This window comes from Ceratotherium simum, chromosome 23 (assembly GCF_057802395.1).
Source record: "Ceratotherium simum simum isolate JZ-2026a chromosome 23, ASM5780239v1, whole genome shotgun sequence".
Classification (NCBI taxonomy): Eukaryota; Metazoa; Chordata; class Mammalia; order Perissodactyla; family Rhinocerotidae; genus Ceratotherium; species Ceratotherium simum.
The window spans coordinates 1,403,647-1,431,035 of record NC_141922.1 but is presented as its reverse complement, the minus strand read 5'-3'; the positions used below and the strand labels follow the sequence as shown (position 1 = coordinate 1,431,035).

At 59.9% G+C, this 27,389-nt stretch overlaps 1 protein-coding gene across 5 annotated transcripts in view; it reads right to left on the bottom strand.

Moving 5' to 3' along the window:
- The window catches only part of ZC3H3 (zinc finger CCCH-type containing 3), a 105,671-nt gene that overhangs the window by 46,190 nt on the left and 32,092 nt on the right, over positions 1-27,389 (bottom strand). For all 5 annotated transcript variants that reach the window (XM_087447340.1, XM_087447343.1, XM_004443038.3 and 2 more), the window contains exon 4: positions 15,921-16,074. In XM_087447340.1, the coding sequence (XP_087303466.1) occupies positions 15,921-16,074 (154 nt within the window). The remainder of the gene's footprint in view (positions 1-15,920; positions 16,075-27,389) is intronic.

The window sequence follows — 27,389 nt, the reverse complement described above, 5'->3', positions numbered from 1 at the left end:
TGGCTTTCTTAATTCGGCTTCTGCTACTATTAATGTAGTTAATGCTGAGATTATATCTATTTTCTGGCATCAGGCAGTGATTTATTCAAGCCATTTTTCCGGTGGAGGCTCCCACGCTGTTAAATCAAGCGCCTTGCCAATTAAGTGCTGACTTGGGAAGTGGACGCAATCTTAACAGACATCTAACCGCAAATTAAACCAGGGCTCCTTACTCTGGGGAGTGGGCGGGGCAGACACGGAAACTTTGCTGACTTCGAGGAAAATAAAAACGCTCTGCACCTGCCTGCCGGCTCTCCTGCCGGCCCAGAGCCCGGCTCAGCAGGAGCTGGGGTCAGGGTCCCACCTGGCCATGGTGACTGCTCTTTGAGCGGGGGCCACCGGCTGGAAAAAGGGCAGGCAGGGGGCACTGGGCCTGTGCCCAACACAGAAAGGTCTCTGTAACTGCAGTGCCCACCCACCCAGGATAAATATTTACAATGCAACACTCCTCAGACATCCCCATGATTCCTGAACCGTCCCCCAGTTTGCACATGAAGTGGCCGGAGAGAAGGGTGCCAGATGGGAGAAGATGAGATGTGGATGGCCCCCTAACAGTGGATGGGCTGCATTTTGGATCAGCAACCCTGATCCTGGTCAGAACAAGCTGGGAGGGAAAGAAGGTGTGAGGAGGGGCTTCCCTGACTCCCATCTCGAAGGACCCACACAGCAACACTGGCGGGGTGGGGGAGGCAAGTATAGAAAGAAGGCCAGGAGTAGGGAGGGAGGGGTGAGGTTAACTGCCAGAGCCATGGCAGGGGAAGGGCACCCCCTCCACCAAGGGCCTGGCACCTCCTTGGTGCCCCTGTGCCCCATGGCAGCCTCTTGCCCAGAGAACCTTGTAGAGGAACGGGGGAGGGCAGAGGGCGGATGCCAGTGCTGCATGGTGGGGCCCTGGTACGAGGTGGTGGCCAGGCCTCCTGAAGCCTGCCAGAGGCTTGAGCGAGCACTTGCTTGTGGGAGCCCTTTGGCCACGGTCCTCAGCGGTTGTGAGTCCCCCGAGACCCCACAGCCCACATGGGAAGCCCGTTCTGCTGTGCTCCCCAGACCCTTGGAGCAACACCTCCCCTAACATGTCTCAGGAGGCCCTGGGCTAGCCCTGAGAGGGGAATCGTGTTTGGGTTAAGATCAGGCTGGAGGGCTGACATATGCGAAGAGTTAAACATGATATCAATTACTTGAAAGACACTTTACTACCCCCTCTAAAAGCAGGATAAAAGTGGTATTTAAAATGGTGTTTGATTGTGTAAGGCACCCAGGTAACGCTGGGTGACAAGGACGTTTTATTTCTTCCTGTCAGGGGCAGTATTTTCAGCTTCCTCTGCTTCTCATTTCCAGGGACATCTGGGGGCACCAACACAGACACACAAGGGCCCAAGGTGCTGGCGAGGTGTGGCCAGGGGGCCCGGGCACACCCTGAGGGCAATCCTCCACGGGTTCCACGGGGAGAAATCTAACGGGAACTTCCGAGGCTCCCCTCCCAACAGTCCTGCTGTTTTCAGAATAAAGCTTCCCTCGGGCAAACCAAAGGGACGTTCTCTCTAGGTCTGTCATGAAACACCCACCTGGCTGACAGTCTCCTCCGTGAGCCACTGCAGTGTGACTGCCGGCCAACTGTGGCAGGGCCACGCTGTGGCTGTGCTTTTGCCGTGGTGGTGGCAGCATCTTATGGGGCCCTGCAAGGTCCTGTCCCATTAGGGTTTGTCCACAAGGAGCCAGGCCTGGGCGAGGCACGTGCCTACCTGACCCCTCCTGCTGCTCCCCCCCACGGGCTGGCCTGAAGGCCACTGCGCAGGTCTTGGCCACATAAGTCAACTCCGGAAAGACAGAGAAGCCGTCTGTATATCACACAGATCAAGACGCAGTGTGCTACAGCAGGTGAGATAGGCCTGGCCCAGGCGAGGAGGAGAGCAAGCCTGCCAGCAGACCTGTCCCGGGGCCAGACTGGCCCAGGGCTCAGGGTCCACGCACAGGGATGAGCAGTGGCCTGGGAAAGCACTGACCTGTTGGGGCTGCTGCAAGGAGGGGACGGCAGGAGGGCTGGCTGGGCTGCAGGGTTGCTGCCAGAGGGGACAGGCACAGCGGGCATTCTAGAAAGGAGCAGTGGAGAGAAACGCCTCACAGCCACCACTGCCCCAGGCCTGTGTGCACTCAGGCCCTCAGGCCCTCAGCCCTTCAGCCCCAGAGCCCTGCAGACCCACTCCTCCTCACTTCCCTCCTTTGCTGGGAAGCCTGAGGCCTCCCTGTTCCCAGCACCCAGAGCACAGCCAGGGTGCTAGGGAGCGGCTCCCCACATGGAGACCAGAAGAGTGCCAGGTGATGGGAGCGGGACACACACGTCATGGAGAATGAGAGGGACAGAGATGAAAAATAAGAAAGACACAGACGTGTGGAGGCAGCGACAGAAAAAGCAGAGCAGAGGAAAAGAGCAAGCCGAAGGCCAGGGGGCTTGAGAGACACACACGGACCTGCGAGACCAGCAGGGCCGGGGAGCAGGCTGGACAACAGAGACCATCCCAGAAGGGACTTGTGGCCGAGCCCAGGGCAGGGAGGCAGAGCGTGCTGGCCTCCTCAGGAGGCTGCTGTGCCCCAAAGCCCCCACCTTGGCCCCAGCCCTGCCAGGTACCTCCTACCTACCAGCACGGCCCACAGGGACTCAGACACCAGGGACGTGCCCCAGGCCAGGAAGCTCTCAGCCAGCTCATTGTGGGCCCAGAGAGGGGGGTGACCGCTCTACGTGACACGCAGGTCCTGGCCTGAGATGGAGCAAACGTGGGGCTCCAGTGTCTGCCACCACCCTCCCCTCCCACAAGGAGCTCAGCGTTGGGCCAGCTCCGGGGCCGAGACCCTACCCCAGCCTGTCCTGGGGCCCCTCCCCTCCCACAGCACCCTCAGATGTAGCACGGGTACCGCCTCTCAGGTGGTCTCACCACAAACACTCCAACTACAACCCCTGTGACCCCAGGCCTCACGCCAGCAGTCCCCATGGCCAGGGAGGAAGCAGTGGCACAAACACCACATTGGGGCGTGACTGTCACAGGCGCCGTGTGACCACTGGGGAGGACGGGCCAGAGGCTCAAACCAACAGGGAAGTGGCACGTCAGTCCCACCCAGGCCATACACCCATGCCAGACACCAGCGCCCCTGATGTCAATGCCCTCCAACTGATGCCAATGACCCCCCAGTGCCAGTGCCCGAAAAGGACAAGGAGGAGGCAGCTAGGAAGACAGCACAGGTCAGCCCCTGCGTGGGAGCATAGGGGCCGTGTGGCACTGGGGTGGCCCAGCCAAGTGTAGCCTCCCCTGGGGGCTCCAGACCCTTAGTCCTGACCCTCTGCAGTGCTGACCACTGTCCTCCATCATCACACAGGGCCATCCTAAAGATGTCCACACTGGTGGGGACAGGGACCAAATGAGTGAACAGACCCCGGACTCAGAGGGACTGGCTGGCTGGGCTCCCCAAGCCTGATGCCAGAGGGGTGCTGTGGGGGGCTTCAACTTGCCACCCCACACCGGATGGGTGTTTGACAGTCAGCAGAGACTGCTCGTGGAAACTGCAAAGGAGGAAGAAGGCAGTAGAGCCCATCTCGGCCTGTGCACCAGCTGGACCCTGGCGCCCAGGGAGCTCTCTCCTCAGGATCCCACGTCCCAGGCCCAGCTCTGCTAGTGAGCAGCTGGGCTCAAACAGTGCAAGAAAAGTACCCTCCTTTCTGGACGAGGTTCTGGAGGGAGATCAGTGTCCCTCACAGTGTCCCGGCCTCAGCGCCGATCAAGGCCGGCTGTGCCCTGGTAAGGCTGGTTCTCCTCCCTTACCTCCCCGAAACCATCGAGGGGGTGAGGGGTGAAGGCCCCACGTCCCGCCCAAGCCCTGGCCCCTCTCCAGACCCTGCTGAGGAGCGCGGGCAGTTGTTCTGGCCTCAGGAGGACGCGCTCAGCCCTGCTGCCACGGGGCTGCTGACAGCTGAAAGGCCCGCTTGCCTCAAACACACAGAGAAATAAATAAATAAGCCCGGCGCGCTTTGAACCGACTTCCAAATTAAGAGTTGCATCCTTGCTGTCAGGCCCCCACCGGCAGTTTCTGTGGCACCTCCCGTGCAGAAACGCACCTCAGCCCATTTATTAGAATGATGAAGGCAAAGGGGCCTACAACCGCACTCCTTCCTTAACGAGCAGCCGAAGGGATCGGTAAGCATAATTTCAGAGACCAGTAATATTTTATATAATCGTCGAGTGGTTTAAATTGAAAACCCCCAACTGAATCAATATTTACTGCATTGAAACGAAATGAATAGTAATAAGTCACTAAGCTCCCTGTCCTGTTTCATAAAATAAAAAATTATAAAAATGAGCACAGGCGCTGGGAGGCCATCACATTAACTTTTACGGCACTTGGGGAGCCGTAACCGCCTGTTCTCATAAAATAAAATTTTAAAAAACCTGCCGAGGAGAGCTGCTCAGCACCATGCGGGGAAGCGGGCCAGGCGGGGGCCCAGGTCACCCCGACGGGCGCTCCCCCAGACCCCTGCCTGGTGCCCAGAGGAGGCCCCACCCTCGTCTCTGGCCAAAGCCTCAGCACCAAGAAGCTCTGGGCCACACATTCCCTGTCACCCTCAGGCCTGCTCTGATTTCTTTACCAATTTCCTCAAATTCCACCCTAGCAGCGGGACAGGCAGGGGCCCCTGACAGACGCTCTGGCCAGCTCCCCATGGGCAGAGAAAAGGCTGTTCTCTGTCCATGAACAGCTTTGCTGTTCCCAGTGAGTGAGCACAGGGCAGGGGCCTGCACTCCCGCGTGCAGGCCCACGGAAGCCTAGAAAGGCCAGGGTTCCCCTCTGGGCTCCAGGTCCCCCAGGGAGACCCGGGCCTGCAGGGTTCCCAGGGTGGAGGGAGGCTTCTGGGCTCAGGACACAGTGATGCTGCCAGAGACCAGAGCCAAGAGACAGCGTGTCTCTATGTGACACAGGGCAAGGTGGGGGGGAGGGGGTGTCTTTGATCTTGTATCCTGAACACTAGAGCTAAGGCTGGCGACACGGCAGCCACAGGGGCACAAGCCTCCCCGAAGGGCCAAGCTGCTCCTGTACCCACCACACACTCCTGGGCAGGAAATAGGCCCCCATTCAACCAGGTAAGGCCGACTCAGCAAGGGAAGGTAGAGGGCACAGAGCCTTAAACCAATTAAATGCACTGCAGCTCAGGAACAAAAGACAAACCACCAATTTAAAAACAGGCAAAGGACCTGACCAGCTCTTTCACAAAAGTAGACAACGAATGGCCTTAAGGCCGTGAGTAAGTGTTGAACCTCACTGGTAACCAGGAAGATGCAAATTAAAACCACAGCGAGATGCCACCACACATCAAAAATGTGAAAATTGAGAAGACGGTAGGTAACACCAAGTGTTGTAAGGGGAAGAGAAAGGGCACGGCCACTTTGGGAAACGGTTTGGTGGTTTCACGTGAAGTTAAACATATGTCTTCCTGTGTCCCCGCAATCCCGCTCCTAGGTATGTACCGAAGGGAAATGAAAACATGGGTCTACACAGGGAGTAGCCTTCACTCATAATTACCTGAAGTGGAAATAAATGTCCACGGAGAGGAGGATTAACAAACAATCGTGGAACAAACAATGGAAGGCTATTGGCAATAAAAACAGGTGAACTCCTGACGCACATGGACAGAAACCACAGTCAAGGCAGCGCGGGGAGGCTGGAGCGCAAGCACAGTGTGTAACTCCGCTCCTGTCACGCTCTAGAGCAAGCAAAACAAACCTGCAGTGGAAACAGTCACAAGAGTGCTCCTCAGTGGGTTGAGATGCCGACTGGGAAGGGGCGTCCTCTACTTGGACAGAGGTGTGGGTCACACAGGGACATGCTTTTGTCAAAACTCAGCCAACTGTATACTTTGATTTATGCATCTCACTGGGTGTAAATTTTACCTAAAACAGAACTGTAAACAAACGGTGAGCACTAGTGACTGAACATACCACGGACGAGGGCCCGGTGTCTCCCCGTTGGGGAAGAGTCACCAACGCAGCGCGGGGAGGCGGAAAGAAGCGGCAGCACTGGACCAGAACCGCTGGTGTCAGCACCAACTTGAGGTCTTCAGTCCAGGGAGAGCTGTGTGCACGCAGACACTCGGCTTGTGACCTGGGAAGGCCTGGAAGCAAAGCGTGCCCCCTGCCAGGACCGCCCCCTCCACATGCTCCCGTCACTCTCTGGCACTGGTGACACCCAGGGCTATGAGACCCTCAGCTAGGGGTGCTGGGAGCCACTGCACTACAAGGAGCCAGAGAGGTGGCCTGGGCTGGGGGAAGGAACGTTCCAGGTGAGCCCGGAAGCCCACTGCACAGGTGAGGGACGCTCAGAGAACGACAGCACCACGTAGAAAGGACGCAAGGCCAGCCCAAAGGGGCCTCCACAGGCCAGGGCAGGGACAAACTGAGGGTCGCAATGAATCACAATGTTAGCAGACTCTAGGCTGTCAGGTAAAATGAGAATCTGGAGTCCACACCATGATAAATATGTAAACGAATATACAAAGCAACCAACACAGAGGAACGAGGGGCTGGCAATCATGAGTGGGTGAAGTCCAGGAAGGACCAGGGTGCTCACACAGGCCCCGTGAACATCTCCACATTCACCTGCAGTGACCTACCGTACCACAGAGAAACCTGCTGGGCCACGTCAGTGGGCGGTCAGGCTCACATTGCACCAGGCAGCCAGACCCAGCCCACCCAGGCTGCACCGAGGGGGTCGCCCAGTGCTTTCACCGCCTTCCTGCCCAACAGCAATCTGAACCTCATCACGCACAAGGAGGGATCCGAGGAGCCCAGGGACGCTGCAAAAGGCAGCTCCTCTCTCCCAAAACTCAGGGTCATGAGAGCTGACCAAGGCTGAGGGGCAGTTCCAGACTCAATGAGGCTGAAGACACACGACCCCCTGAACGCCAGCTCTGCTCCAGGCAGCACTCCCTGATCTGGGGACCACACTGCAGTGCCCAGTCAAGGGCACCAAGCCTCTAACTTCATCCCAAACGGTCGTATATGAACAGAAGGGGAAAAGGATGCAGCAGATGTGGCCACGTATAAACAACCAGTGAATTAGGTGAAGAATACGTAGCAGTTCTGTGTACTATTTTTGCAACTTTTCTGCAAGCACAAAAGCGTATCAAAATAAAGTTACCCCCAAAAATCAAATGCAAGAAACTAATTAGGAGAGGGACAGGGAGTGAGCCCAAGAGCCCCATGGCGACTGGCTGCCCTCCTCCCCTGCCCCCTGCCCTGATTCTCCTCCATGCATCCCTCCACCATAGCAGCCCCCTAGTTCACTGTCTGGGCAGCTCCTCCTGGGGCTGTGAGCGGTGGTCAGCAGCAACAGGGCAGCGCCCCCTGCAATGTGCCAACATAAAGTGGGGAGGGGGACAGCCTATGGTCCACTCGGCCATAAGCCACAGAGCAGGTCTGCCTCGAGGAGGCTGCAGCCCAGCTGTGACCATCTGCAGGGCCGGGCAGAGACAGATGCAGTGCTGGGTCAGCAGGGCCCTGGGCAGCCGGGTACCCCCAGAGCAGGAGCTGGGCCTGAGTCACTCACTACTTGTCTGCACTGCCGCATCCAGGCCACTCAGCAGGCTCACGGGTCTCGTGCTCGTTATCCCAGGCTAGCCCCTGTAGCCTGAGGCCTGGCCAAATCTCTGTACTTGAACCTGCTCTGCCTTTTGCCCGGGCTTCTCGGGGTCTCCTCTGTGCTGTATGTGCTGCTTCCTCTGCAGGGAGACTCCTCTGTGCCTGGCTACCTCCCACGTGCCGCAGACACATAGCTTTGACCTCTGGGCATGCTGGCCCGGGGACAGTTCCGCAGTTGCCCGCTCGGGGTCTATCCCACACTGGGCTGCAGCTTCCTGGCAGGCAGGGACCTGACACAGGGCAGGCCATCCACAGACACTTGGGGAGAGAACGGACATGTGATAGGGCAGGTGCTGCCCCTCCCATGCCACCCAGGGCAACTGTGCACTGGCTCCTCTTCCACAGGCCTGGCAGTAGGCAGGAGTCGCTGCAGCCACCCACCTGGGGGCCGTCTGCCTGCTCTGCCAGGGACTGACCTGAGCTGCAACACCCAGGGACCAGGGAGAGAAAACGCTCAGGTCCCGCCCAGTTAAGACCACAACCCAAACAAGCCCGAGTTCTAGCCCAGGTGGAAGGCCCATCTCCAGAGCGCACAGTGCCCGGAGCCCCCTCGGGGCGGTCAGAAGCCCCTTGCACCGAGTGTCACTGCGTAGCCAGAGCTTCTGATGTAGGTGTCAATAGCCTCTACTGCCTGGTCCACACCAGGTGGGCAGCTTACCTCACCTTCCCCACTGCCCTATAAGGGGACTGCTGACCCTGAGGTGAGGAAATGGAAGCCAGGGAGGGCTGGCGTGGCCCAGATCACCCTGGCAGGCCCGGCCTCTGGGCCTGTGCACAGCACCCTCCCTGGAGCCTGGCAGCTGCTCCCTATGCTACCTGAGTCTGGCCACCCTGAGCAGTACTAGGAACCCCAAACGTGGATAGTGATGTTCCTACTCCGGCCTCTCTGGTGTCTCCAGTTGTCATCGGGCAGAAGAGTGAGCAGCGGCCCCTCTGCAGGGCAGGCCCATTCCTGGGGTCAGACACACACATAGCCCAGGCAAGCACATGCAGGCACACACCCAGCGCCATCGAGTCCGGTGACGAAAGCCCCATGCACAGCTGAGAACAGGCACAGTGGGGCCCCACGGAACACGTCAGAGGACTCCTGCTCCCCAGCCACTCTCCCCCCAGGGAAGAAGCCCTCTCCCTTCCCCGGGCACACCCAGGTGGGCAGAAGCCCAGATACGTCCAGGCCAGGCCACCCCAGGCTCTGACACAAAACCAGGACAGCCGTGACTGTCCACTGCAGACGGAACAGGCTGGGCCTCAAGTGGGCATCCTGGCCCCGCACCCCAGCCAGCGTCCATGTGAAAGTGGCCAGCACATCTTCCTCACTGGAAATGGACACGTCTTTGTAACAGAACCGCTCCTCCGTCGGTCACACTCGCTTCAGCACTTTCACAGGCGGTGTGAGCTGTGTTTGGCCTTGCGTCCTTCTCAGGCTGTTGGTACGAGCTACTCAAATGCAGAGCCAGCACAGGGCAGCCAGGGGCACAGGGGTGGACAGAGGCAGGCGCAGCAGACGGCTTCCCAGGCTCCAAGTCAGAGGGAAGGTGGGAGGCAGGCAGGCACCCCCAGGAACATGCCAGCTAGGTCAAGGTTGGCTACTGCATGTGTCCTGGGGCCACACACAGTGGTCACAGCAAAGGAGGGATGTAGTGCCTGCCCCTCGCCTGGGAAGGGGGCCACCAGGAAGAAGGGCTGGAGCCCCCATCCTGACACTCCCCCCACACCCTCGTTGGTCCAGCAGCAGGGCCCAGGTCCCACCTTCACCAGTACCCTCTGGGTGGACCCTGCCCTCAGAGCAGACATTCCTTCCCCAGGCCCACGAGAGAGGCCCTTGCAACGTGGCCTGAGATGACCCCGCCGGCCCCACCCCCAAGGGGTCTTCTCTGGGCTCCCCCTCAGATCCATCCGCCCTATGGAGTCTCAGCACTTCCCAGCACTCACGCCTCCATAAGAGTACCTGCTTTGCTTGTCTGCTTGCTTCCTGACCCCTCTCTGCTAGGACAGCACTGTGGGCGGAGCGTGTGCCTGGCATTGGACGGCCGTACCCAGGTTCGTGCAGGGAGAGCCCTGCCACCCAGCACCAGGTACCCTCCTAGCCCCGTAACAGGTCCCGGCCTGGGCTGAGCTGGGAGGGGCCTCTGTGCACACTGCCAGGCCGGGGCTGTCAGCAGAGACAGAGAAGGGGGGCCGCCCCGTGACTTGGCGGTTGGGTGTGCGCGCTCCGCTGCTGGCGGCCCGGGTTCGGATCCCGGGTGCGCGCTGACGCGCCGCTTCTCCGGCCGTGCTGGGGCCGTGTCCCATGTGCAGCAACTGGAAGGATGTGCAGCTATGACATGCAACTATCTACTGGGGCTTTGGGGGGAAAATAAATAAATAAATAAATAAAATCTTAAAAAAAAAAAAAAAAAAGAGACAGAGAAGGGTTCAGGATCTGGCCACAATGGCAGCGACGTGGAAGAGAGCACTGCTTTCACAGAAGGATTCACCCTGAGTTCCTCGAACTGCCACACCCTTCAGAGCAGGTCAGGAGGCTGCGGGAACCCCAGCTCCACTGGCCTGGTCAGGGCAGGTCTGAGGATGAGCAGGGCACTCCCTGCTATGGAATGAATTTTGTGTCCCCCCAGTTCATATGCTGAAGCTCTAACCCCAGGGGGATTGTATTTGGAGGTGGGGCCTTTTGGAGGTGATTAGGATTAGATGAGGTCGTGAGGGTGGGGCCCCATGACGAGACTAGTAAGGAGACTCCAGAGCTCGTGCGCTCTCCACCATGTGAGGACACAGTGAGAAAGTGGCCGTCTGCAGCTTGGAAGAGGAACCCACCAACCATGCCGGCACCGCGATCTCAGACTTCCAGCCTCCAGAACTGGGACAAACAAACATCTGTTGTTGAAGCCACCTGATCTGCAGCATTCTGTTACGGCGGCCCCAGCTGCCTGACACTCCACGAACTAGGAGGCAGAGAGGAGGCAGTGCCAGGCACAGCTGGCTGCCTGAGGGGCTGTGCTGGTGCACCTGCTCATTAGGGAGACTCGTGGCACCCCAAGTGTGGGGGGTGAGGGGAGCACGTGAGGACCGTGGCCACCCCCGAGGGGACGCCGCCCAGCCTCGGGCTAAATTCCTCTTGAATGAGACGTCACTTTAGAGAAGCATTTCAGAGCCTTCAAAATCGCAGCCCAAACCTCATCAAACTGCCCAGAGTGCCCAGAGATTACTTAAGATTTACTGCACAGACACAAAAATAAAAGAAAATAAGGCAGCCCAGGGAGAGGCAGCCCCTATGACAGCACCATTTGTAGTCAGGATGGAACAGCCTCCAAACTCATCTGCTTAAACACAGCAGCTTCTGTTTATTTCGCACTTTCACGTCAAATGAATTTGGAAAGAGAAAAAAGTGACAGGCTGTTTAGGGATATAAGTCACATTTCAGCTTCAGTTCAGATTAATGAACTTACTAGAAGCTGGCAAGGGCACAGGCAAACCCACAAATCTCAGAACAAAAACAATAAATCTTTGCTCAGGAGGCTCGGCCCTGGGGAGTGCTCCACAGAACCCTCTGCTGCCCACCCGGGGTACCCTGGGCCTGCATGGACCCCTGAGCCCCAGGGCTGGTTCTGGACAGCAGTGGTGTGGAGTCCTCAGGGCCCAGCCGGGCCTCCCGTGGGTCCTGGACTTGATCCACCCACAGCCTCCAGGGCCATCAGCCACTGCCCCTGTGCCCAGGCGGCCCTGCAGCCAGGCGTCTGCTAGCCAGGGTGCAATATAGACATGGTGCTGCAGATGCCACCCCCTCGAAGGTGAGAGTCCTTCCCGAGAGGGGCCCACTATCCCCCCACCCTGTGTCTCTCCTGCCCCGGCCTCCACACACACTTACCTGTCCAGGGCAGCAGCCACTTCACCTGCCTGTGGCTCTCAACGGGCAGGACCATCCCCAGACACCCCGGCTCGCAGTGCCCACAGGGTCCAGGAGCTGCTGCCCAGTAGTTTCCCACCTTCTGTCTGCCCCAACTCAGATGAGCACTGAGCAGCTGACAGAACCCAATGGGCTAACTGACCTACTTCCAGTTGACCCTGCTCTCAGATATTTCTGGAGTCGGGGCCTCACCACAGGCACCTCCCTCCATCTCCAGGCCAGAGAGAGCTGGTGGGGGAAGGGGATGCCTGGATCCCCCACTGTGAACGGGGGCTGTCACGTGGCCCCTCAGCTTCCACATGTTGGGCCCAAACTAACATGAGGCTGAGAGGAGGTATCTGTCTAAATCAGGAGAGAGAGACATTAAAGCCACCTCACAAGGCAGAAGCGCACCCTAGCCCCTGGACAGCAGCTACCAGGGGGTCCCACCACACCTCTTAGGCACAGTGCTGCACGTGGGCTTCCAGAGGGAGAAACAGGCCAAGAACCCTGCAGTCTCTGCCTTCTCCCCAGATGCCAGGGACCGGCCTGGTGATGGGGGCCTCCTGCCCTCGAGCAGAGCAGGGAGGGGACAGGAGTGCTTGCTGCTTTCCACCCAACCCAGGGCCGAGTAGGGAGCAGCGCAAGGGGTGGGCATTGTAGAGCATTCGAAGGCGACATGCCTTTCCCGAGAGGCGCCAGCTCTGTAGTGAGAGCAGGAAAGGCAAGGGGCCCTGACATGGAGTGACGGCTACAGTCAGTGGGGAAAGGGTTCCCCGTCTGCACCCTGGGCAGGGCCCCGTCCCATCCCTCTCAGGACACGGGTGGCAGTGGACCTGCTGTCTCTGAAGTGCTTCTAACCTTAGGCCCCTCATGGTGCAGGATTGAGTGCAGCGACCTCCTACAGCCATGAGGGGGTGCGTCATCCCTTGGCCCATGGAGAGCTAAGGCCACCAGTCACTAGGTGCAGGACTGCGCTGACCCCAAGTTCCGACCCTGCCCCTGCTTGGGACGCCTGGCTGCTCCAGGCTGTTCTCCAGGCAACAGTCCTGTGGGCCTCTGAGGTCCTGCCCAGAGCCCTAAGACCTTCCCACTTGCCAGGGTCACTCGGTGTGTACCGCCTGCCTGCCGGGGCTCCCCCAGGATGGCAGCACCCTGCAACACACACAGCTTCCTCTCTGCAGGGACCACAACATCACTCAGAGTGTCTGCAGGAGGGTGGGGTCCAGGGGCACTCCATGCCTGCCTCACCTCCTGCCTGTGTCCACCAGCCCCCAACTCTGCCCACTGAGAATTCTAGGACTGCTGCAGCCTGCCTGCTGGCCCCTCCAGGGGTGTCCTCCCTCTGAGGAGGATCCAGATCAGGAGGCCCAAGAAGAGCCCTCAGTCCCTGGGCTCAGGCCAGCTGCCTGGCAGGACAGCCCTGCTTTCTCATTACCGCAGCAGCCCTTAGCCCACCCCGGCCTGGGTCCAGCTGCCAGCCCAACCCCTCCTTGTGCCCAGGGAGAGCTGAGGAACCTGAAGCTGTGCAGGGCAGAGGTCAACGCCGTGGCCCAAGTCAGTTGACCCCAGAGCTTCCTTGGGGCCTGACAACTACACGCAGACAGCCCCTGGCACTGATGGAGCTGAAGGCAGCAGGTGAGTGGGCACCAGACTGGCTGCCAGCCCCAGAAACGGGCCCTTTCTGCTGCCTCAACAAGCTGAGCCCACGAGTACGCAGCCGACAGCGGGCGGGGCAGCTGGCTGATGGCCCCTCGGCTGAGAAGGCAGTGCCACCAGGGCACAGGTGACCTTGGGCCAAGGAAGCCCAGCCCCCTTACAGCCCCATTTCCCAGGGCCTCCTGAGCCGCTCAGCCCTCGGCACCCACCCTACCTCACCCCACCCCACAAGCCCAAGTCCAGGGGCCAGGCCCCCCAAAAGTCTACGGCTCTGTGTTTAGGGTGTGTCCCAGACGCTTGTGGTGAGGCAGTCAGGGCAGAGGGAGGCCCCACTGAGCACAGCCCCCAGACAAGCCCTCAGCTAATACATGGGCATCCTGAGGGTGGGCTTAGCCATGCCTCCATGCACAGGGAGGGTGCTGAAGCCTGGAGCGCCCAGGAACCTGCCCTCGGAGCCCTTACCATCAAGCACAAGCCAGGGATGCAGGACTCAAGCCATCTGGTGCCTGGCATGGCCCTGGGGCAGGGGCTGCGCAGAGCCATCTGGGGACAGCACCCTCCCTGCTACCGCCCACCGAGCCCACAGTTGGGCCCCTGTGCCAGGGTTCCCAGACAGCCACGGCCCTCCCTGCATGGCAGCTGGGCACCACCTTCGTTGGGACGGGAAGCTTTGGAAGAGCGGTGGCTGTGCCGGGCTGGCAGCTGGGTCTGGGCCTGTCCACTCCCAGCACTGCCCACGGCACCCACCCCGTCCACCTGACCTGATATTGGACCTGGCGCACCTGCCCACACGCCACACAGACCCTCTCTCAGCCCCCACCCGCTCCTCCTCTCCCAAGCTGAGGTGAGGGGACATTCTCTGTCCCTTGGCTGCCTGGGCTGCTCTCTGCCTAATGGGCTCGACACTCTGGCTGAAGGTGCAAGGCGGCTCGTGGCACATCCAGGGCCTCCCTCCTCCAGGAGCCCTGCCCCACCGGGCCTGGCACCGGTTTCTGCTCAGTGACCCCATCAGGGCCCAGCACACTTAACACCAGTGTGGACCCACTCACCACCACTGGACCCAAACATGGTGCCTCCTTGGCGCTCAGAGGCTGGGAGGGATAGGCCTGTGTTGCCCTGACAAAAGTCATCCCCAGCCCCCAGCCAAGGCCCATGGGAGAAGCGGGGCCTGGCCAGGGCTGCCAACGTGGGGCCTGAATGTCGACTGCAGGAGGGGGAGGCGGGAGCAAGAATCAATAAATCTGAACCTCATTCATGATGATCTGGGGCTCTTATTAAGTAAATTAATTTAAGTTAATTTAGCTCGATCATGACTTGCGATCACAGTGATTTAGTGAGGGGGAAATTGCATTAGGAAAGGCCATGCTCACCAGATAGGAGAACGGAAGAAAATTAGACCCACTTAGCACTGTGAATTAATATGGAAATAGCAGGTGTAAATTTAACCTTATCGAGAGAGTGAAAATTATCTTCATAAATTTGTAGAAATAGCCCCCAAGATGCTTATAAATCTATTTAAAACAAAAATATTACAAAAAGTGCACTAAAATTAATTTAAAATATACTTCCAGCTATTGCCTCCAGAAAAGTCAGCAGTAGGGCCAAGTTTAGCGCTGCCTAGCGGTAAGGGAGGAGGGCAGCAGGTGCCGCTGACTGCCTGGGCAGGCTGACTGCCTGGCACACTCCCATGACACCTCCTCTCCCCACGGCCCCAGAGCCAGGTAGCCACTGTCTAGAGGGTGGTGGGGCCCGTGGGGGGGCTGGCAGGACAACTCCTGCCTGGGGCTATAGGGGCTCTGCCCTGTGGTCCAGCCCCTCAGGGCACAATGGCCCCTGCCCCGCAGCCTCCATCTGGAGGTCATGTGCCCCGGAGTGCCCACCTGGAAGCCCAGACTGGACCAGGCGGCTCCCACACTGCTTCCCTAGCAGGCAGGCTCACAGAGGCAGGGCTGCAGGACAGAGGGAAGGGGTCTGCCACCGCCCGATTGCCGCCACCCACCCACCAGGGCTGTCACCCATTTCCCTGCCTCATCGAAGGAAGGGTCCCCACACTGGGCCTCCTGAGGCCTCAGGCTGAGCAGCCTCACAAGAGAGGGGCCCCCAACTTCCATCCTCCTAACACTGCCACCCCAACTGCTGTAGATCTTCCTGCTTCTGGGCCCAGGGCACCCAGAAAAGAAGGTGGAGCTCCCCCATCCTGCATGCTCTCAGCCAGAAGCAGCCTAGAAGGAACAAGGCCCCCGAGCTTGGGGTGCCGGCCGGACCTGTGTGCAAGCGGTGTGGGGAGGGCTGCAGCCTCACCTACCACCCTTAACAATCCATATATTGATGGCAAGATGGGCCCACAAGCTTCCAGAAGGGGCAGCTCAGGGCCCAGCTTCTCTCATCAGATGTTTCCCCCTGAGGGATGCCCAGGCACGGCTCAGGGTGTGGCCCCAACTGTCTGAGCAGCGGAGCAGCCGTCCCACACCAGCTAACGGCTTGCTAATAACAGGGGAGGGCGTGTGTCTGTGTTTGCATGCGGCACAGGTGGGCTGGCCATATATGTGATACAGAAATTGCTGAACAGAAAAATTAGCCCATTCTCCAGCTAACAAACTGTAGACCAAGCACTTGCCCATGGCCAGTCAGGCCCCAGGCCCATGGGAGCCTCGATAAGGGCCTCCTACCTGGACAAGGAGAGCCGCCGCGCCCGCCAGGAGGGCAGGGACAAGGGGGTCGGGGGCGTGTTGAGAGGAGACACCGAGGTCTTCTTGACGATGCGGTAGCGGGTCTTGATCACTTTGCTGGCAGGAGGGGTCCGCAGGGTGTGCAGACCGGATGCTGCAGAGAAAACCCAGATGTACGCAGTCAGTGGAGGTCGGTGGGGATTCCCTCTAACCTTTGCTCCAGCGCCCCCACCAGCACACACACATCCCCAGAGAGTCTGCTAGCCTGGGGCTCCAGGAGCCAGCCAGTATGGCCTCCAGGAGAACTGGGCACAGGCCCGGAGTCTCGAGATGAAGGGCACCGGGGATGCTGAGTGACACCGGCGGGTGAGCAGGAGCTGAGCTTCCCAGGGCCGGCTGATGGGGAACATCACAGGCCGGTGCCCCCCCAACGAATAGTACCAATGCCCCCAGACTTAGGGCTGGCCCCAACTCCCCAGAACTCCAGGTGGGCAGTGAGGAGGGGCCTGTGGGTGGGTCAGGAAGCTAGGGGTGAGTGCTCCACACCCACTTTGTGGGCACCCCCCACCGCGTGCCCATGTAGATTTGCCTACTTAATCATCTCTGTTTTCATAGCATTGTGCAGGGTGATACACACCACACTCCCGTTCTTGCTGAGTGTCTTATGCAATTAGCAGGATCTGTTTTGCCCGAGTTCCCTTCCACTTGATGGCCAGCAATTTCTCCATAGCTTCGAGGAAGGCATCTAATTGCCCGACTTTTCATAATATACAGCTCTAACTGCCCAGATAATTAAAGCCACTGCAGCGCTAGAACACAGGCACACGGACCCAGCGGCTGGCAGCCCCTCGGGGAAGCTCCCCTCACGGCCCTGGCTGCCAGGGACCCAGGCTCCCCACAGGATCCTCTTTGTGGTCCCACCCAACCTGCCTGCATGGTGCCTGAGGGCTCTGCTTGGAAGGCGACCTGCCGCAGTGACCCCAGCAGCAGGGGGCTTCTCGGGGTTCCCACCCAGAGAGACACCCAAACCAGGAACTGACCACGACACCCACAGCTGGGCAGCATGTGGGGGAGGACGGGCAGAGACGAGAGGTCGTGTGTGCCAGACCAGGGTGTCAGGAAAAGGCACACGTGCTCGCACCACCGGAGCTTCAGCAAGAGGACCGGCCCAGGGCCTCTGGGCAAGAACAGGCTGACCCTCTGCTGAAGGCTGCCCGGTGTTCAGTACAGCCCAGGAGAGGGAACAGGGCAGGTGCACAGTGGCACTAGACCCACAGGACTCCACACTCAAGCTGCTTGGTGCCCTGGCTGTGGCCAGTCACCTCACTCTGCTGACGGCACAGACCAGCGCTCTGACCTGTGCCTGCTCCCCTAGGCCCCAAGGAGGCATCCTCCCAGCACCCACAAACTCCTGACCCAGACTGGGAACCTCGCCATTACCAGCCCACAAGGAGCTGTTACTGGTCCACGCACAGCAACAGTAACTAACAGTTAACTAAAAATCATCTTGCAGAACCCTGAACCCAACAGACCTCCAGCCCATGGGTAGGTCCTCCCCAAATCAGCAGCTCGGCCCAGATATCTCCTCTCAGGCTCGTCCAGCCCACCAGAACCCACTGTACCCTGGGGGATGCCTGTTCAGGAGCAGGCAGGACAAGCCTGCCCCACAGGAGCCACTGCACCCACACAGCCAGCACTGCGCTTCGTTGTCCAGATGTTGGAAGAGCCCCTCCCTCAGGGGTCTTACCACCCGTCCTTGGGGTGCCAAAGCCTCTACCAGGGCTCCCATCCACCCACACGAAGGCCAGGACACAGCATGGCCTCAGAGCACTCCCGAGAGCCCCCACCCCAGAGGGTCTGTACCTGCTGCCAGACCGAGGGGGACATGCAGGCTCCATGCACCTGCCTGGCATCAGGGTGGACGTGGGGCTGTGCAGCCCAGGGAGTGCTGGGAGCAGGGGACACCTGTGAAAGGCAGGGACCCACAGCACCTGCCCACCAAGGGGGGCTACAGCACGTCCAGGCAACAGGACAGGTCTCCTCCCACCCTCTCCCTCTCTCTCTGTCTGTCTCTGTCTCTGTCCCTCTCCCTCCCTCCCTCCAAGGGCAGCACCTCCAAGCAGTCAGGGAAACCACGGGGTGCTGTCGCATCAGCCAGGATGCGTGCTCCTGCTGAGTGACCAACGGGAGTGACTCTTTAGTTCTGGGCACTCCACCCTTGGGATGTAGAGCAGAGCCTAGCATACGGTGGGCGTCAATAAATAAATGTTTGTTGAATTGAATTTTCAAGGTCTTACAAGCAAAGAGAAACCAACAAAAGTCAATAATAGCTTCTTCCAACTAAGAGCTCCAAAACACGAGAATTCCTTTCAGTTATCGCCAAGCCAGAAGCTGACCTCATGGCCTCAGAGCCCGTCCCAGGTTCCCTGCTCCCGGGGACCCCTGTAACTGGACAGCCCACCTGCCCATCCCCCTTCACCAGGGCCCGCCCACCCACAGCCCCATTCTCACCCATCTGTTCCCTGCTCATGGGCCTCTGCAGCCTGGGTCCCTGCTCGGGGCACCACTGTGCAGGGTGGGAAGGTCGGCTGGGCCATGCTGGGGCTGAATCCCCTCTTCACCAACCTCGTCACCTTCATCCTGAGCACAGGGAGCCCCCGGGCCCGGCCCAGCCCCACTCCTATCACCCAGATGCACATCGCCTTCTCCTGCCCCACTCCCTGGTCTGGCAGACACCACCTCCTCCAGGAAGCCCCCAGCCACAAGACTGGGCTCCGCATTCTAGAAACACAGTGCCCAGGCTAAGCAAGCGCCTCTGGGCCTGGCCCTCATTCCTGCTTGTTAACAGGCATCGGTATTTATAACACATTTCTGTGGGATGTAGGCCTATTGTGAAGTCTATTTTTTCATTAACTGCATTTTACTTATTATTGCCCAATCAGAACTGCTGAGAAAATGCACAGTCATAAAGCAGACCCCCTTTTAGTACAGCGGACCCCCTTTTAAAAGTCTGGTCTCTAGTCACTTCCCGCACGTCATCACCTCTTAGACCCCACCCCTGAAGTCCTGAGAGACAGAGGGAGGGCACACCAGCCCACACCCCACCCCCCACAGACCACCTTCGGTCCCCATTGGCAGCTCAGACAGGGCGATGAAAGCGCTCCTGACAGTGGCCCCACAGAGCAGCGTCCAGGGCGCCTGTGCCGAGGCACAGAAAGCTCAGCAGGGCGGACAGATGGGAGTGTGGCCCCCAAGAGCCGCAGGAGCGTGGCCTCCTAAGACCACGCATGACACACAGGGACCAAAGTTGGAGGAGGGAGGAGGGCCCCTCCCCAGGCCTCACTTCAGGTACAAAGGCAGAGTGGCAGGATGGGCAGACCTGGAGGCACCGCCGCCCCCTCCCCAAGCCACAGGCGCCCAGGCCGCGCCCCGCCCTGCAGTGCTGGGAGGGCTGCCCCAGCAGCAGCCCACCAGGCAGTGCTCTCACCCATTCCTCCCGGCTGGCTGAGGGTTCGTGTAGATAATCATGTTATTTAGATAGGATGTTGGTTTAATTCCCTTCATTACAGACTCCCAGGGTTGTAATTTTTTCTCCGCACGATGTGTTCCCCGTGGCACACTTCACTCAAATCAAACCCTTTGCGCCTTTACTGCCAACGATGCCCAGGCGCCGCGTTATCAGGCCCACACACACAGCCCTCTCCGCCCCACTGTGCAGAGGTCACTTCTAATGACTAATCGATCTCATTAGCTTTCCTAATTAAAAACTTTACTACCGCAATGGAAGACAAACTCCAAAAAAACTGCTGGCGTCATATTTGAATGGGATATGAACCCATCCATCAGCAGGGCCCTTGCTCCCACACACAGTGCTGGCCCGGGGGCTAGGGCCGCCTCTCCTTGCTCCCACACTCCTCGGCTGTGGGTGGGGTGGGGGACCCTGGAGTGCACTGGGAGCCTTCCTGTGCGCCCAGCTCGGGTGCTGCATGCACAGGTGCACTGTCGGCGAGGGAGGCCCCTGAGACCCCGAGAGGCTGGGACTGGCCTTAGGGTAGCAGAGCCCATGCAGTCTGCCTCCTACCCCATCACGTCATGTCCTCTGTGCCCCACCTGCAGAAGCAGGGAGCACTCCAGCCCCTCTTGGGGCCTGTGCAATGTAGGATGGCTGGGTCCCCAGAGCACTTGGCGGATGACAGAGAAGTGGAGGGCTGTGCCCCCCGTCCTGGCTCTGTCTGCAGCAACTCCCGTGCCTGGCTCCCCCTGGCCCCCGCCTCCTCAGCCACCACAGACGGCAGAGCCAATCAAACGGAGGTCACGGCTGTCGCTCTGTTCTATTGTGGAGCGGGAGTTGAGAGGGGGTTCAGATTTTTATGGAACTTCAAAGGGAAATAACTAGGAAGAAGATGAGTTGCTAATTTCACAATTGTTTAATGAATAAGGGGAAGATGAAACCAGAACTACTACTCTGTGCAAAGAACTCCCTGAGGCCACCAACCAGGAGAGAGAAGGTTGCTCCCAAAACGAGCCTGACAAGCCCAGGGGCCAAGTGAGTGTCCCCAGTGGCCATCCAGCTGTCAGTCCAGCTCCCAGCATGGCGATGGGAGGCACGACAGGCTCTGTCAGGAGAGACCCAGGGTGGGGCGGGCAGTGAAGCGGACCTCCCCCATCACCAAGGAGCAGGGACCAGAAGGCCCACCACCTGGGACAAGCCTTGACCATGCCCCAGGCCCTACAGCTTCCCATCCGCCAGCCTCTGGGCCTCACCCGGCAACAGGCCACAGATGGGCACCGAGGCCTCCAGAAACACGCAGACTGAGCAACGGCTGAGGAGGCCACAAGAAGACGGCAGAACTGTCCACAGCCGAGCTCCCCATCCTGTTCCGGAAGCCTCTTCCGCAGCCTCTGAGGACCAGGCAGGCACGAGGAGACAGCTGGGTGCTGCTGGTAAAGGCACAGCCCAAGGGCGAGGCTGCCTCGGCCCTCTCTCCAGCAGGGGGAGGGACAGCCGAGCCAAGGCCAGTGACAGTGCCCGAACACGAAATTCACTGAAATCAGCCACACAAGGCGGCTGCGCCAGCGGAGCAGGATTGGGCAGAGCCCACAGACGGAGACTGCAATCTGCCTGTTGGGCACCCCAGAAACCAACCCACGCTGCTGAAGGAGGGCACCAAGCCAGGCCCGCAGGCCCCGCGGGTGGGGGAGCAGGAGGGGTCAGCAAGGATGCCCAACCTCTCAGGGCCACTGCAATGTGGCGTGGGTGAGGGACCCCTTAGGCTGAGGGCAGGGAACGAGGCCGGCAGGGACGGCTGAGGGGCCAAGGGCCTTCTGCCGGTCCAGGCTTTCCCGTCCCCAGTTCGGTATGATTCAACTTCCTCTGAATATTGCCTAATCTGCTTTTTATCAACAGCTACCTTGACACTTCTTCAATATCTCCAAACTGCCCACACCCTTCACCAGCTAAAGACAGCTCTAAATGGTCGCAGCGTGGCTCAGCATTTTCAGAAGCCCCATTGATTTCTGCTCTTCTGCCCCATAACCATTCTTCCTTCCCGGTAGGCTCGGGTACCTGCTGGCCCGTCATCTAGCCTCAGCTGTCAGTGCCCCCCCAGCACCTGCCTCCCCTCAGGCCGGGATGGCCCCCAACACCAGGCAGGCACCAGGGCCCCCACCTGACCAGGGCCCGTGGGCACTGCCAGCTGAGTCAACCTTCACACACCCAAACTCGCTCTGCCCAATTTCCACAGTCTGAAAGGTCTTTTTTTCAGTGTTATTCCAGTTTTTGATGAGGCACCAATTCTGGACCTGCCCAGGATCCGGCCCCGGTGATCTCAGCCATGGGAGTGGCCGTTCTGGCAGAAAGCAGGTAAGAGGGGACAGAGGTGGGAGGGAGCCAAGTCGCGGGCACCGGCCTGGCTCCGTCCCTGGCACAGATGCAGGATGGCGCCTCCCGGTGGGGCTGCTCATGCCCCCTGGGCAATCAGGACAAAGAGGGCCTGGAGAGAGGACAGGAGGCCCCTGTGAGTCCCCGGGAACCTGAAAGCTGATGGGGTGGGGGCATGCCCATAGTTCCCAAGGGCCAGCCCACAGCGCCCTTACCTCCCGCCCTCCACTGCAAGGCCTCTTCCTCGGGCACTGTCGCTGACCACCCCGCAGCCTCAGGAGGCAAGCCCTGACAGCACTCCCATCCTCCCTCAGCACTCCCATTCTCCCTCGAGAGCAGACCTCTCAGATTAACCGTCAGGTTAGAGTTGTGATTACAATGGACAGTACTCAGCAGTGCAGTGCACCCTGAGGGCGGGGCCCACAGGAAGTGCCCCCAGCAGAGACACTGCCGGCTTGGAGGACAGGAGGGGCCCGGGTGGGGTCCAGGCAGAAGGAACAGCATGGCCACAGGCCCTAGGACAGGGAGAAGCAGGGGAGAGCTCTAGGCAGCCGGTGCCCTGGCTTCTCCTGGCAGAAGTGGGGAGGCAGGCTGGGGGGCTGCTGGGAGCCCAGGGAGGGGCTGGCCAGCACAGGGTCTGGGCCTGCCCGCACTGCCTCGAGGCTGGCAGCAGGCTCACACCCGCGGGGAAGGCCTCACCTTGCTCCCAGACTCTGCACCACGACAGGAGGAGGACGGGGACAGGCTGCGCCGAGCAGGGCAGGCAGGTCCAGACAGCGGGTGGGGAGTGAGAAGCCCACAGAGCCTGAGCTGGGGAAGGGTCCCCAAAGAGCCAGTGGGAGGGACTCAACCTGGGCAGGCCCCTCCAGGGCCTCACCTTCCCACCCCATCTGACGACAAAGCCAGCCCTGCGGCTGAGCTGTTGGTGCTGGGCGGTGGGGGCAGGCGAGGTGTGGGTCAGCCCAGAGGCTCCTGGTCTTCTCGTTGGCAGCAGGTGCCCGCAGGGGCTGCTCTCCCCCTGGCTGCAGATGGGCTGCACGCTGGACACGAAGCCATGTGCCAGAGCCGAACATGCAGTCCCGGCAGCGCGGCTCCACCAGGCAGCCGCTCCCAACAACAGCTGAGCCACACTCCTGGACAAATGGCCACAGAAAGGTAAACAGGACAGAGAGGCCCACAGCAGCTACTGTTGCTCTCGCATCTGAAACCCTGACGCACATCTGAGCTGTTTGCACAGCCCCAGGCCTGGCGAAACCGCAGTGCCCACTACTGGAGCCGGAGCTAAAGCCACATCAGCAAGACATTCTGTCTCCCAACGAAGGTGTCGCAGGCAAAGCGCTGCTCCGGGGGCAGGGGAAGCTCTGCTGGCAGCAGCACGGAGGCCCTACATCTCGCAGCCCAGGGCCAGGGCCTGGAAAACCTCCTAGAAGGCCCAGTGGCCCAGCAGCACCTCCAGCCACAGCGCAGCCCGGCCCAGGTGAGGGGCTATGGAATGGGCCCTACCCCTGCTCAGCCTCAGCCCACACAGTGAGGGGAGCCTTCCCTCTCTGTACACTGCCCGTCCATTAGGGCAGTTCCAAAAGTCGGCCAGATCTGAGCTGTGCCCTCATTGACCCCGACAGTCCTGGAAACGGTGAAGTAAGAGCTGAATTGGCGGTGAAAAGGGCCCAGGCAGTCTGAGGAGGGGCGGGCAGTCCCCAGGGGCCACCAGGAGAGGCTGCATGGACGCATGCCATTCGCAGGAAGCAGCTGGCAAGAAGGCCAAGTGGGGTGTGGGTTCCGGTACTCAGGTGCTGCAGATGTGGGTCCCCAGGAGCACTCTCCCTGTGTCTCCACTTCGCTCCTTCCCCCGGGCTCAGGCCTGTTTCTCTCGTCTCTACAGCAGCCACCAAGGCAAAATTGGCCTGGAGTCCACCGCCCACCCCAGGCACACTCTCTGTTGGCCCCCCGGCCCTGCCCCAACAACTCTGCACCTCACAGTCTCTGATTACAGCTGCGCCATATGGCCGGGCCTGCTCTGCCCAAGACACATGTGCACACACACTCACAGAGGCATGCACACACGCTGGCACAGATGCATGCACATACACCATGTGTGGTCATTTACCGCTCAAGCGGCCTGCCTACCAGGCCGTTATCAGGGCACCGCCTTCTGTCCGTCATCTTGCCCTGGTGGCCGGAACCTCTCCCAGCTGTGAGACTTTCCTCTTGGTCTCTTGTGACCTCTGACCTTAAAATCTACCTTCTCTACCCCTAGTGTGGTGATGCCAGCTTCATTGTGGACAGCGCTGGCATGCGGAACTTGGCCAACCTGTTACTCTCCACTTTCCGGGTCCAGAGGGCCGGCTGGGACTTGCATGCTGGCACCACACCACCACGACCTCCAGGTCCTTCAGTTCTGCGTTGAGCCAGGCTGGACGCGTCTACAAGCATGGCTGGGGACGCCAGACGTTCCCCTGTCCCCATACTGCTGGGGAATTAGCAGCTGGAATGGGATCCAGCCTTGGTACCTGGGGGAAGGGCACCAACAGCCCAAGTTCTGCCCACATTGGTGAGGTAGGGCCATGAGGCCACACTACCTGTCCCCCTTAGAGTAGGCAGTAGGGTCCCACCAGGAGGCTGAGGGACAACCTGGCCATCTCTCTCCACTGGGTTGGACTATCCCTCTCCCTCCCTGTCCCCTAACCCCACCATGTGGGGAAGCTTCAGCAAAGGGCCCCAGGTGGGCAGGTGAGCTACTCAGAGGGGCGAACGCTCAACCCCAGGAAGTCCACTGGGCTCTCCTCACAGACCAGGGCACTCAGCCTGCTCCCCAGCCAGTGCGTGGGGGTATGGGCAAGGCCCACCAGGGCAGGGGCCCGCTTCACTGGGGACATCACTGTAGTGGGACCAAGGTTGATGTGGATGCCCACTGGGTGAACTGGGCTCCATTCGGAAGAGGAAGGAGAGGAAGGAGCTTGTGCTCAACTCAGAAGACACAGCCCCTCAGGATTTCTGCCTCTTTGGCCCAGTGGGCAGCCAACCCTCTAGAAGAAACAGACAATCAGCCTGAGCCCACCACATGGCTCTCTGCCTGGTCTGGGCTCACCCTGGCCAGGATCTGTGGCCAGTTCTTGAGCGAGACGCTTGCTAAGGGAGGCTGCATGGACAGAGCAACTCCCAGAGGGGTGCTCCCCAGAGGACTCGGCTGGGTGGGCAGCAGACACTCAGAGAGGGTGTCCTGATCCTGGGGCTCTGAGCCTTGTCCAGGAGTCCCCAGGAGGCAGGTGGTGGATAGGTGACAGCAGCCCCTACCCTGGCCCCACAACACATCTCACTTCATCCTCCCTCCGCCCCAGAGGTGAGCTGGGTGAGTATCCCCAGTGTACAAGGGAAATGGGGTCAGGTGGGATGACATGCCCAAGAGCCCACCATGCTGAAGGGCCAGGGCCAGGAGCGAAGCCAGGCAGAGCCCCAGAGCCCGGCAGGCCATTATCAGGGGACCGCCTTCTGTCCATCATCTCGCCCTGGTGGCTGGAACCTCTCCTAGTTGTGAGGCTTTCCTCTTGGTCTCTTGAATGACCTGTGACCTTAAAATCTACATTCTCTATCCCTAGTGTGGTGACGCCAGCTTCACTGTGGACAGTGCTGGCATGGTGAACTCGGCCAACCTGTTACTCTCCACCTTTCTGGGTCCTGATGTTAAAAAATAGCGCATAGTCGGATTTAGTTTTTCTCCCAGCCTGCTATCTTCGCCTTTTACTTAGAGCATGTGGTCCGTGCACACTTAGTGCGGTGAGTGGGACGCTCGGGTCTACATCTACATCTCACTACATGTGTGAAGTGCTCTCAAGTGCTGCCCAGGGCCTACCAGGTGGTGTCTGAGCCTCCCAGCCCTGGAGACCTGGGGCCCCAGGAGCAGGGAAGGAGAGCCAGAGCCCAAAGCAAGGGACCTCGTCCACAATCTCCTGCCCACTTATCTAGGCCTATCTGCAGCCAGGCTCAGCCACAGTATCTGCCACTGTACGAGGTGCCTGCTCTTGTGAGATGAGGCCCCACCATCCCGTAGACACACACCCCTCACCTGGACTCTGGGGGGCTCAGGGAACTTCCCCGGCCCCTCCAATGCCCCAGACTTAGCAAACGCCCCCAGGCTCCCCCACAAGGAGACATGAGGGTCAGGTCTAGGCCTGGGCCCTCCTGCCGCTACTCCGAGACCCCCGCCAGGCCATTCCCAGCTGCTCTTCCCTAAGAGACACAGAGAAGAACTGCAGCTGACATGCCCCCCACACACTGCCTGGAAGCACACTATCACGGCGGTCAGCAGTATGGCCCCCTGGGGCTCAGGGAGGGGATGCGCGAGATTAGCACCAATGAGCACCACTTCTTGCCCATCATCTAGATGCCAGCTCTCTGCAGGTGGCCACGATGGCAGGTACTAGCCGGCTGTGGGGCCCCTGCACTGCCTGCAAGGAGGCGGATGGAAGCTGATGGAAACAGGTGCCATGAGGGGCTCGTCTTCTCCCAGAGCCCACACCTTCAGGCCCCTCCACTGTTTGGAGGGGAGGACCCAGGGAGGGTTGGCTCTGGCCAGCTCTAATGGAACATCCTTGTCAGGAGAAGTGGGGAACTTCTGTCCCCTCCTCCCATCCACAAAGAACCCACAATGAATGCCACATAGCAGCGGTGATGGGGCACGTCGGCCCCTCAGTGCACAGATGGGAAGACTGAGGCCTAGGGAAGGAAAGTGACCTGCCCACGATGCCCAGTAGGACAGAGCCCAGGCTGAGCCAGGTGGGTGCTGGACCAAGGGGCCTCTGCCCAGGGGTCTCTCAGGAAGGGTGGAAGAGGGGCCTGACTCCCTCTGACACTAGCATGGAAAACAGCAGCAGGAGGCACACACCACTCCATCTCGCAGGCTGCTAGAAACATGCCTGCAGACCTCCATGTGCGCCCCAGACATCCACCTGCCCCTGCAGACCTCTATCTGTACTCTCACACAGGTGCACTGGTCACCTGGCACCAGCCCTGGGCCCACTGCATTTGGTGACCTGGCACCCAGCCACCCCTGGCTGGTCCCAGCCCAGGCTCCAAAGGTGTAGAGAGCATGCAAGTGACAGGGCTCGGCCCTTCTGCTCCCATGCGTGAGAACGCAATCGTGATATTACAACAAACCCCCACCCCGTGAGCAGTTATTCATGTGCCACATTTCTCCAAATGAGCCACACTGGTGGCGGAGGCAGGAGGCGGGAATGCCCCGTCCCCACGGTCGCGCAGCAGGAGCTGCCAGGGCCAGCACTCTAACAAGCTTCAGACGTGGGATGACTGGAACTGCAAAGTATGAATTTTTATGAGTCTAATAAATCACTCCACTTTTCTCGCACTTGATGGTTCCTAGCACTTCAGAGGCCGGAAAAGCCCTACTGCAATCAGACAGCTTGGCCCTCGTCTCCGGCAGGGGCCACAGCGAGGTGACAGGGCAGCCGGAGGCCCCTCCCAGGCACCCAGGAGGCCCCAGCTCTGTGCCCCAAGGCCCCCGGAGGCCAGCGCTCCTGCAGGCCCCTCCGCAATAGCTCCGGCCGCTTGGCCTCCTCCCCTCCACTCACAGG